Source organism: Pelobates fuscus, chromosome 8 (assembly GCF_036172605.1).
Source record: "Pelobates fuscus isolate aPelFus1 chromosome 8, aPelFus1.pri, whole genome shotgun sequence".
Classification (NCBI taxonomy): Eukaryota; Metazoa; Chordata; class Amphibia; order Anura; family Pelobatidae; genus Pelobates; species Pelobates fuscus.
Window position 1 is genome coordinate 40,607,784 of NC_086324.1, and position 12,308 is coordinate 40,620,091.

The 12,308-nt window shown below is 41.0% G+C and overlaps 1 protein-coding gene across 1 annotated transcript in view; it reads left to right on the forward strand.

The window, feature by feature from the left end:
* The window catches only part of DCAF17 (DDB1 and CUL4 associated factor 17), a 57,530-nt gene that overhangs the window by 24,926 nt on the left and 20,296 nt on the right, over nt 1-12,308 (forward strand). Inside the window, exons 6-9 of the mRNA XM_063429728.1 lie at nt 4,104-4,182; nt 5,851-5,943; nt 9,943-10,050; nt 10,965-11,070. Of these exons, the coding sequence (XP_063285798.1) occupies nt 4,104-4,182; nt 5,851-5,943; nt 9,943-10,050; nt 10,965-11,070 (386 nt within the window). The remainder of the gene's footprint in view (nt 1-4,103; nt 4,183-5,850; nt 5,944-9,942; nt 10,051-10,964; nt 11,071-12,308) is intronic.

Sequence of the window (12,308 nt, forward strand, 5' to 3'; positions counted from 1 at the left end):
GAGCCTGATCTTGGGAGGGCACTTGTAGATTATTTAAAGAAATAATCCAGACACAATAACCACTACAGCTCAGTGTAGCGATTATGGTGTCAATAGTGCCAGGACCCCCTCCCAGAGTAAGTAGTCAAACCGTTTAATAACAGTTTGACAACTTACCCGAGGTCTGCTGGGAAATGGGGCTGTAGTAGGGCATAGGAGCAGTGGTGTGTGTGAGTGGTGGAATGTATAAAGGGTGCAGTGTGTGTGTGTGTGTGTGAAGGTTGCAGTGTGGGTGAGGGTGGCAGTATATGTCAGGGGTGCAGTGTGTATGTTAGGGGGGCAGTGTATGTGTGGGTCAGTATTTGTGTGTGATATTTGCAGTGTGTGTGTGTGAGGATTGCAGTGTATGTGTGAGTGTGGGGGCAATGTGTGTGTATGGGGGTGTGTGGGGGGGGGCAGTGTGTGTGTATGGGGGCCATGTGTGTGTATGGGGGCAGTGTGTGTGTGTATGGGGGGCAGTGTGTGTGTATGGAGGGCAGTGTGTGTGTATGGGGGGCAGTGTGTGTGTAATTGGGGCAGTGTGTGTATGTGGGCAGTGTGTGTGTGTGTGTATGGGGGCAGTGTGTGTGTGTGTATGGGGGGCAGTCTCACACACACACACAGGCAGTCAGTCACACACACACACAGGCAGTCAGTCACACACACACAGGCAGACAGTCACACAGTCACACGGACTCCTTCCTGCTTCCCATGCTGAAATTACCAGAGCCCCTGCCTGCCGCTTAGCCCCGCCCCCGCCTTCCGCTTAGCCCCGCCCCCGCCTTCCGCTTAGCCCCGCCCCCGCCTGCCGGTAAGCTCCGCCCCCGCTGCAATATATATATTTTTTCCCCTCTTTTTTTTTTCAATCCCGGCCGGCCATGTGCGAGCTGCTCCCATGGGGCTCTGTGCGGCCGCACTGCTCCGGCCGGCCGGGATTACAGGATCCTGGCCAGTGATGAATGGGGCTGTCAGCCCAGCCCCAGGTGCCGCGGCCCACCGGAAAATTTCCCGGTATCCTGGTGGGCCAGTCCGGCCCTGGCAAGAGGTACCCAGTGGGGGTGCCAGGTGATCCATTACAATGTACAAACGCAGCATGCGGATCATGTTTGAGTGTACCTTTGGTGTACTCAAATCTTGTTTCCATTGCCTACGTAACCCAGATAGTGTTCTTCTGTATTCCTCCCAAAAGGCCATTGAGATGATAATGGCATGCTGTTTGCACAATGCAGAGCATAGGTACTTTTTGAAGATTTTCCAAGGTCTAGAAATGATAAGAAATATAGGTTGCTGAGCAGTGTGTGCAATGTTTGAGGGTTCGAATGACATTAAGTAGTTTGAGAAGGCATTGTGTATCCTGCTGATTCTTCAGCACATCCAGGATTGTGGTGAGTAGGGCTTGGAGGTGTGAATAGGTGAAAGACACGAGTCTTACATACATACATTTCTTTGAGACTTTCGAAGAGAGATGGGATCTCTTCACCATATAACTTTTCCACATTTGCAGACAGTTGATCTTGTTTGTAACTTTTGAAGGAGTCAGGAATCTGTATCTACAACTGTTATGGAATAAACACTGTAGAGAACATGGCTTGGGGATTTTGCTCTATGGAAACGTAAAAGGTAAGGTTAATGACATACGTCAAACATATTTTACGTTAAACATTAATGTCTTCAAGAGAAAGCAACATCAACTTAACCATTACAACTGGCTCTAGTGATTATGTTGTTGTCAGTGCCCCTTTAATTGCTGCTTCACCATGGGTGGAAATAGAGTTAAGACATAAATTACATGATATTAGCTGTGACTTGATCGTGGGTGGTTTTGCTCAACTTACCAGTTGTAATGGTTGCTGTACTAATTGTGTCTATGCCACATGCCAGACAGCCTTCTCCACCTTGGATATTCAACATCTGATCTGTCTTTGCCCACTCATTAAAATGCCACCAATCGTCTTTGCTAATTTGAAGAAAGCCTGTTGTGTAAAAAAAAAATGTAATTTCTGCCTTACAATCATGGTTCTTAATTTTCACGCGCTTAATAGTATGCTTGAGTTGGCTAACACTGCAAACGTTGTCTTTGACTAAACAGATGTTTTGGAGGCACAGATTTTTGCCCCTGAAGGAGCAAGCAAAACCTTAAAGGTTTTTCAATACTGCATCAGTCAGAGCTACATTTTCCTCATGTGTGAATCTTTGTCCTCCTAACTGCTCTTGTATTTTAGAGGTTCAAACCTACTGGAAACACGATGATTTGAATATTTAGAATTCTGATCAGACGGGGACAAGACATGTGGCCTTTGCACTTCTTGTCATTAGTTAGTGTGCATCTAAGATGGCTTCCTTTGGGAGCTAGCTCTGTGACTCCACTTGATGCCATCTTCTTAAATTGGCTCTCCGTAACATTCAACCTGTGATGTAATCGTAAAATCCATTACCCCTTAAGGACACAACTTCAGAAATAAAAAGGAATCATGTCGGAATATTTCCGTCATGTGTCCTTAAGGGGTTAAAGATGCCGGCTATTTTTCTCTTTAGCCAAGCGATATCATGGATAAGGACTTGTTTTAAGTCAATAAGGTTTTCCTCAACTCAACAACATTACTTGATTTTAACATTGTTTATGAAATTTAGATTTCATACTGTTGTGCATCACTGGCCGAATATCAGAAAACATTGCCAGTACGTTACAAAGCTGGGTTTTAATGGAGACAAATAGGAGAACAGTGAAGAAGAGCGATGGGGAATGGAGAATTGAAGTGAGGCTGGTGTCTTTTAGCAAGAAACTTGTGGTTCTGATTGTTTCTTCATTTAGGTTATGAAATCCAGCTCAGTGTATGTTTTTTGGAATGAGACTTCCTCTAAAGTGTCCAGTTGTAGCCGGCGAGAGATAATAGAGCTGCTACATTTAACTGGTTTCCAACATGCCTCTACATATAAACACTTTTCTCTATAAACCCATGTAGTACTGTTTCACAAATGGCATACAAGAAAACCCAAGCACACAATAGACACAATACACATCTCCTAAAGCCAAAATGTTTAGAGATCTGCAAGCACTCAGGATATTGAATATGGAGCACAAAAAAAATATGGGAAATATTTATTGTAGGTTTGTAGAATTACAAGTCTTGCTCTTTTTTTTTGTGTGTGACCAAAGAATGCAATCATTCACAAGTAAATTCATGAATGCATGGGTTTCAGTAGACTGTGAGACTTGTTAGCAGTACCAACTGAGTACTCTCTCCACATGCAGACAAACCATTTGTTAAATGAGACTTTCAATGATATGTATATAGGGTGGCCACATTCATTGTAGGATCTCCTTTCATGTACAGAGCAGACAAGCAAGACTTCTTTTTTTTATTTTTTATTATATTGTCATGTGTTAGTACATTGCGGCCTCAGAACATTTAAAATCACAGCACCTTAAACACCATTATGTCCATAACATGGCTTTAACAATGTGAAGGACTTCGCTACAGGAAGTAACCTAGGACAGGGGTAGGTGACTTTTGGCACTCCAGGTGTTGTAGTCTTGTAGACCAGTGTTTCCCAACCCAGTACTCAAGGCACACCTACCAGTCCAGGATTTAAGGATTACCCAGTTTTGTCTAAGGTGTTTTTAGAAAAAAAAGAAAAAACACCTTAGACAAAATTGGGTAATCCTTAAATCCTGGACTGGTAGGTGTGCCTTGAGGACTGGGTTGGGAAACACTGTTGTAGACTACATACATGGCAAAGCATCAGGGGATATGTAGTCCACAACATCTAGAGTGTCAGAGGTTGCCTACGGCTGACCTAGGAGAATTCAGCATGCAGGTAACCATCCCCCACCAGGGATTGATCCTCAAGATTCTGACGGCTTTTTTGCCAGATCTTTTTATGACTTCATTATTTTTATAATAAAAACAAATGGAGTTGCCTAAAAGAGTTTTTAATTTATATTAAATCATGCTTAAAAAGGTAAAGACAAATGTGTATTGCTTTTTTAAAATTTAATTTTAATCAAAATAACCATTGCATTTTTATTTTTGGAATTTTAGAATTTAAAGGGCTTTTGGTCTGTTTGTCATTGACCCAAACAGGTACATTACTTGGGATGTTCCCCAGGAGACGTTTGTATTGAAATCTCTTCACAAGAAAACCGTCGGAGAACCTCAAGAGGTACGTCCAACAGAAAGACATGTGTAACAAGGGAGCACATTGTTACTGTAGACCAGTGCTGTACAGTTTTGGAAGATTTTGTAGCTTTAAAACACACAGCTTAAGGCATTAGCCCAGGGGTTTGAACAGTACACAGTCCCCTGCCTAGAATGCTACTGTAGTACAACTCGCATAACTCCCAGCCAAACACAGACTTTCAAATAATTGTCTAATTGGTAGCTAACATTATGCTACCAGGCCCCTAGATTAATCAATAAGAATCAGATATTTTAAAAACCAGGATTTAGGGAGGTCTCACGTAGATTGAGGTTCCATAGAAAAATCCATATTAGTTTGTATTCTTACTCATTCTTGTATATTTAAGCAAACCCTTGCCTCAAAGCTATGGAAAACATTAAAAATATTTCCCGTTCTAAATAGATTGTTTTCCTTAATTGACTTTGTGTGTGTGTGTAATTGTCTCTGTAAAATTCCTAGAGATGGAAAATGACAGAGTAAAGTCCTTTGATGGAATGTTGTAGAACAATAAATGTTTGGTATGCTAAATGCCTGCAACACGTGTTTCATTGACATTAATAGTCATCTGACCATTGGACTTCATATACTTAAATCACATGTTTCCTCTATTGCACTTTGGACTATGTCTCCTTACTGAGCAACTGCTACTTTTCGTGTAGAATGTCATGAAATGATTTCCGTGTTAATAATATAAGGAATAGCACAGCTGCCTAATTAAGATTCATTCCATGCTGCAGCTTTTAGTATTGCCTTTTGCTCTGCCTGCTATCTCATTCTTTTGAAGACTATTCCAATTATTTCCTGACCTTTGCTGTCACTTGCTAAACTAAGGTGCATTTTGTAGCCTGGACTTCCCGCTTACTATTAAAAATAAAACTGTTTAAAGAACACCCCAATTCAAATCTATTTAGTTGGTGTACCCCCAAAGAAAGCATGCATGTTTTTTTTCCCAAGATTCAATTAAATCAAATAATAAAAATATATGTTAGAATGGGAAATTATCACAATCTTTTCTTTTTTCTTTGTAAATTAACTTTTTAAGCGTGACATGAATAAAAGGTAAAATTGGCAAAATTGATAGAACATCCAGTAGAACAAGACGTGTGAGAAATACACATTCAGTGGAACAAGACACATGTGAGCAAAAGTACCAGGATTCCCATAGCGGTAACCAGTGGTGTATCCTGGTTTTGTGCTGCCCTATTATTATTATTATTATTATTATTATTATTATTATTATATAAGTTTGTTAAACATTCTCATGCACATCTAAGGGAGTGTCTGTTGTCTTTAAACCTCTGATTGGTTCTTCAGAATTAATCTCTGTTTTAAGCTGGTATAGATTCCACCACCACTAGGTGGTGCAAGTGACTCATGCCATTTCCCTTGATTGGGATATATTAAAAAATGTAATTACTTGACTTATGCAAAAATGAGACAAAAATGACACTGACTGTTTACTTGGCACTCTTACACACTTCTTCACACACAAACTGTGCAGGATCAGTTAATAACCATTTTTCTCTGTTACAGAAAGGGCAAACACACAGGTTTGATTTAGGACTTGATTTTGAAAAACATTTTTGAAGTCCAAAGTTAAACTTGATGTTAATTTTTTTTAATTAAACATACTTTTCTTTCATCTTACAGCAGATAGACAGCGGGGGGTCGGTTCTGTTATACCTTGCAGTGTTCAGAGTTTTACCTTTTGCGTTAGTGGGAGTACTCGAAATCGATAAAAAAGTAAGTTCTGCACATGTTCTATATTATTGAATACAGAATATATAGACACATTCTGAATATGTTATTGTTTAATCTAAACACAGTTTATCCTGTTGTCTGCGTGTGTTTGTTTATACTGGGCATCTGTCTTGTACATTTTACCCAAAACATTTTTTTAAACTAAATCAATGTGTTCTCTAATCTGGGATTAGATTGCAAGCTTGTTTGGGCTGGGCCCTCTTCACCTACTATTCCAATATGTCAATAATGTTTTGTTAGTTCAAAAAGAAGAAAGGTTCGGGCACACTAGAGATCATAAGCAGGCACATTTATTAGGATAAAATGTACAAAGCAATGTTTCGACCCAACAGTGGGTATTTGTCATGCTGGCAAAGATCCAATGTTGGGTCAAATCACTGCTCCGTACATTTTGTCCCAGTAAATGTACCTGATAATGAGCTCTGGTGTGCCCCAACCTTTTCTCTTTTTGCACTGTCTAATGTACCGGGGTAGTGCTGGCCCCTAGTTCGGTTTGGCACCCAGCTTATAGCTCAGTTGGAGGAGTGCAGTTCCTGTGTATCTACTAATGGTTCATGTTTCGTCAGTGTCTGTTTTGTTTCCTTGCTGCAGAATGTGTTGGCGCTATATAAATTTTTTTGTAATAGTAGCTAAATAAAATAATCCATTACATCATAAAATTGCTGTTGTTTTTTTATTATATTGAGTTGCACTACCTATTTGTGTTTTTTTTTTTTTTTAAAGAATGAATTGTTCAAGAATGATCTATATAACATACGTTCTATGGTTTTTTGAGAGTATTTACCATATAACACAGACCTTGGGAGTTTTGTAAAAAAAAAAAAAACTAAACACTCCACTTTTTAATTCTTTATGGTTTACGTTTGTGTGGTTTTTGGATTGGTTACACAGTGTGGTAACAGCATGCATTGATCGCGATTATTATTATTATATTCTTGCATAGTGCTGAAGCACAGTTGCACAATTTTAGTTTTCACTTCAAATCAAGTCATTACACCATTAGGATTATTGACTAAAGTAAGAATTCAAAGTGAATTTTAGACCAAAGTAGCCAAACTGGGAACATAACTGACTTACTGAATTTGAAATTCACTCTGGATTCACTTTGCATTCTCTTTAGTGAATAACTCTGCATGGGTTTTGTAGGATTAATAGGAACCACTCATAAAGTATGCTGTTTTCTCAATGTGTGGTAATAAAAGTACCAATCCAGGCACCATAACAACTTAATTGCAAAAAGTTGTTATGGTACGAGGAAGTTCCGGGCACTGGCTCACCTGAAGGGACTGAAATCAAACCAGTTAAGCTGGCGCTCGAACATTCTGCCCCTGTACTTCCACTCGATGTCCAAGGCTTCAATCAGGAAGCCTCAGAGTGGACCCCACTGATTGGTTGAGAGTGTCTGCTGCTGTTCTCAGCTTATTGAAACAAAGAGAGTAAAAAAAAGAATGTATCTTTCTCACTCTCTTTTCTAAATGGGGAGCTGCTGAGAGGAGCATCAGTTGACATTATCAGCCAATCGGCGGCGCATGTTCCAAGACTTCCTGATTGAAACCTTGAACATTTAGGGGAAGTATGGGGGCAGAATGATCAAGCACTGGCTTGAATACTTTTTTGGTAAACCATTCTTTAACTGTTTAGCTCCTTTCAGTTGAGCCTGCATCCGGGACCTCTTCATACTATGACAATTTAATTGCAGTTAAGTTGTTATGGTACCCGAAGTGGTCCTTTAACTTCCTCTTCAAGCAAAGCTTTGCTCATTCAAAGACCGTAAGAGTGCTCATCCTCTTAGAACATCACAATTAGCACATGGGTTTTCAGAAATGGTTCGATTTTTAAAAATGTATTCCTTCGGCTAAACATTAAATATAAAACAGGACATTAATGCCTCAAAGAAAAATTACATTACAACATTTTGGTCGGTGCAGGTGCAGAAACTCCATCATGGAATGCGGAACACTGCTGTTGCTAAATAAGTAGTACGTTCTAAGCCAACAAAAGGGTCCTTAAAGGGGAATTATCACTTACAAGTATTTTATTACTATGTTTACCTATTCCCTGTAAAACAAAGATATGCATTTATATAATGCATTATAAAATAGGGGATCATGGGGCGGAGTTTAGCCACTGAATGAGCAAGTCGCACACTCGATGGGCTCCGGGCCAAATATCGATAAACAAGTGGATTTTGGCAATATTATTCAGTTTATGGGCCGCAAAACAAAAAGCCGAGGCCGGACAAATCTAAAATCAATATGAATATCGGAGATCTCCACGCGCAGGGCGTGTATGGGCCCAAAATGGCTGACGACCTCAAGGATTTCACTGACTCCTCTAAGGAGCTAGACGGAGATCCAGGCGGGATGCTGCTTCCAAAACAGCTGCGTCTGATCTCAAACAAAGGGGAGAACGAGCCGGTGACAGCAGCGATGCTCAGGGAGATGCTGGGCAGCCTGCAGCAAACCTTACAGGCAGACACAGCCTTGCTGCGCAGGGAACTCGTGAGCCGCCTGTGGGAAGGGGAGAACACCGTGACACACCACACGCTGGCCATTACAGATCTCCAGAGAGAAATACAAACTTTGAAGACACAACAAGCGTTATCGGACCAGCGGTTTGCCACACTCGAAGACTCGAGGCGCTGCAACAACCTCAAGGTCAGAGGGTGGCCAGAAGGAGTCCTCCTGGCCCCAAGACAAGCCAAAGAAGTAAACCTCGACGGGATATTTAGAGTCCCAAAACCTTGAAGAGCACCTGACACCGCCCCACGAGACATAGTGGTAAAATTCTGCAGCAACGCAGACAAGCAAGCAGTACTCGCAGCCCTCAAGGGGAAGGCGTCCTCCTACGCCTTTGAGAACACATCCCTCTCGTTCTATGCTGACCTATCGGGAGATACCCTACAGTGGAGGAGGCACCTGCAGCCTGTAACTGCTCTTCGCAGAAGCCCCAACTTACTATACAGGTGGAGGTCTACAAGAACGTTCAAGTTATCCAAGGAGATTTGACCCACTCAGTGACTGACCTCCAGGGAGCAAACGACCTCCTGAGCCAGCGAGGACTATCAGAGAACCCCCTGCCTCAACCGGGAACCAGCAGGACAAACCATGCCACACACAGCTGGGACCCGGCTACAAACAAGCTGTTAGTGCCGCAAGGTGCAATGTCCAAAGCATATGCCACAATTACCACCTGAGATATAAGGACTGACACCTGTACAATATCTCTCTCCTACCCCGGATCATAACCCATTGCAGTTCGAAGTTGACTTTTTTTTTACTTTTCTGTTGGAACTTTTCCTTTTCTTAAAATTTAAGCCCTATGCTAAGGCCCAAGCCGCCAGAAGGCACTTTGACCCACAGCCCAATGCTCCCATCCCCCCACGCCCCCACTAACCACAAGCAACCTTAACTTAGCCAAGCAATACCCAGGGGTGTCACAAGGCTCACCTCAAGGGCTGGTTGCCACTAGCCTGCCCTATCACTCACGCTGCACCTCAACCAGACAACCGGCGCTATAGAATAGCGATGCCACCCAGGTACACCACTGGACCCAAGCGGTAGTTTACTCTACAACCCATCATATATTCCCACAGCAAGAACTGACCCCACTCGGTCCCCTAGGGATTTTGCCAATAATTACCCGATAAAAGGTCGGTTAGCGGGACTTGTCAGGGAAGACCCATCTAGCTTACATAATAAAAAGTCTCTACTCGCAGGCCCATTATACAGGACGTTACATACGTCGATCACTGTTTATGTTCATGTATTCCACATTTTCTCTGTAATGTTTATTTCACTCTTTCTGCATTAGCTCTCTCATGCTTGTGAGTGGAGCAAAAATAAAGAAAAGAAAAAATAGGGAATCATTTTACCCCATATTTTAAAGAAAGACTTAATACACGTTTGCTGTACAATCAATCAAAACGATGTGGAACTGTAAATCCTAGCTTACTATTTTCTGTTTCTTTTGCTTGTGTAGATCTTTGGAACCAATGTCACTGACGCAATGATTTGTCAGGGCATACTTATTGTAATGCACAGCATCGGCCTGGTCCGTCTTTACAGCTTTGAAAGACTATCTGAGCAGGTGACGAACAAGAGGTTTCAAATTGTAACCAGACTTGGTTTGTATTTAATCAGGTGAACCATTAGATTTATTAAATCAAGGGGGACTGTACAGTAGATGCCAAATCTTAAAGGGACACTATAGTCACCAAAATAACTTTAGCTTAATGAAGCAGTTTTTGTGTATAGATCATGCTCCTGCAGACTCAATTCTCTGCCATTTAGGAGTTAAATCACTTTGTTTCTGCAGCACTAGTCACACCTCCCTGCATGCGACTTGCACAGCCTTCCTAAACACTTCCTGTAAAGAGTCATCTAATGTTCAAATTTCCTTATTGCAAATTCTGTTTAATTTAGAATTTCTTATCTCCTGCTATGTTAATAGCTTGCTAGACCCCGCAGGAGCCTCCTTTATGTAGTTGAAGTTCAATTTAAAAAGCAGGAGATAAAAAACTTTTAAAGTAAATTACCTCTGATTGAAAGTGAAACCATGTTTGTTTTCATGCAGGCTGTGTCAGTCACAGTCAGGGGAGGTGTGGCTAAGGCTACATAAACAGAAACAAAAGTGATTTAACAAAAGTGATTGAGCAGTGAGACTTCAAGATCATGATCTATACTCCAAAACTGCTTCAATAAGCTAAAGTTGTTTTGGCGACTGTAGTGTCCCTGTAAGACAGACAAAGCATTATGGGAATTGTTCTAGAAAAACCGAGGGTCTCGATGGGTAATCCAGCTTTAAAAGATGGAGGGGAGATTATTGAAGCAAGAAGACATACATTGAAAACAATGTATCATAACATAACAGTGATCAAGTACATTGCGCAGGGGATCTGTAAACGGACAGTGTTGTATGATTAGGAAACCCTGCCGTAAAATAATATGGGAGATTTCATGTGTCAACATCCTAATGCTTTCTAAATCTCTCCTAAATTCCAGTTTATGAAGCAGAAACTTGTCATTGGGCAGACTTGCATTTGGAAGGGTGAAACGAGGACGGTTGGCGAGCCTCCATTTGGCATTCCGTGCAACATCACCTTGACAGGTACTTAGCTGTGTGTTTACTTCTCTTGCAATTCTCAAAGCCCAGCTTTTTTGACAGAAATTGAAATATTGGCATTTCAGACCAGGATTTGGACGTACCATTAATAGCCAGAAGACAGGCGACTTTGTGCGTCCTGTGTTTGCTAACCTCAGAGTAATATTTAAAGGTGGGATTTGGTGGCAAATCAATCTGAATTCGTGTCTAATATATCATAGTTTACAAATGTTACGTACTGTAAAAATATTGACTAATATCTTATTATTGAATTTGGATTTAAAACAAGAATTTTACATGGAACTTGGAATTGGTGACTTGTATTTGTGCTGATAATGTTAACCTTTTTCTTGCCGAAGGAGTACACAGATCATGCAAACTAAGGCTATCTTCTTCCTGCACGTTTAATATTGTACAGGTCACTGCTGTAAGTTACAGGGATTACTCCAACCATAAAATAATCCTTGCTATCCTGACTTCCCTAAACATTAAGAACAAAAAAAAAGTTTTCCTGGTGCTCTACCACTGATGTCACTACCCCTCACTAGAGAAATATAAGGGAAGAACGGCCTGAGGGGAGGACATGGGTGGCATGGTGGGTTGAGCCAGTCTGCCATTGGATGGTAGGCGCCAGCATGTTGTGCATGATGATGTCAGAAATCCATTATGAATAGTTACACCTCCAGCAGCAGAAGAGTTAAACTCAGTATATTTCTTAGCGAAACACTGCACATACAGGCTACAGGCACCATGACCACTTCACGTCAATGAAGTGCTCATCAAGCTTGAAATAACCCATTAAAGAGTGACACACTCCTACACAGTAGGTGCTATGGTTGCAGGGCTATTTAAAGCAATGCTGTGAGTATCAAGCATTGTAATGACCAAAACATACCATGTATGTCATGAGATTATGGGATTTACTCAAACCTTGTCATGATGAATGTGGGAAACTATCCTTGATTCCAACCTCGGAATCTGCAGGTTAAACAACATTTAGGAGACTGCTTATTCAGTTTCACTAGTAAGAGGCAATATTCAGCTCACCGACTCTATTTCACTATAACAATCACATGATAAAGGTGCGAGTTTAGACACTACAACATTTTTACAATAAGGTGATATAAAGTTGCAGAGAGGAATCCGACACATTTGATGTAATTTCAACCAATACATTTTCAAAGAATTATAGTAAAATGTGATCTATACATTATTTTCTGTTTCTATGAAATGTAGTTAGTAGT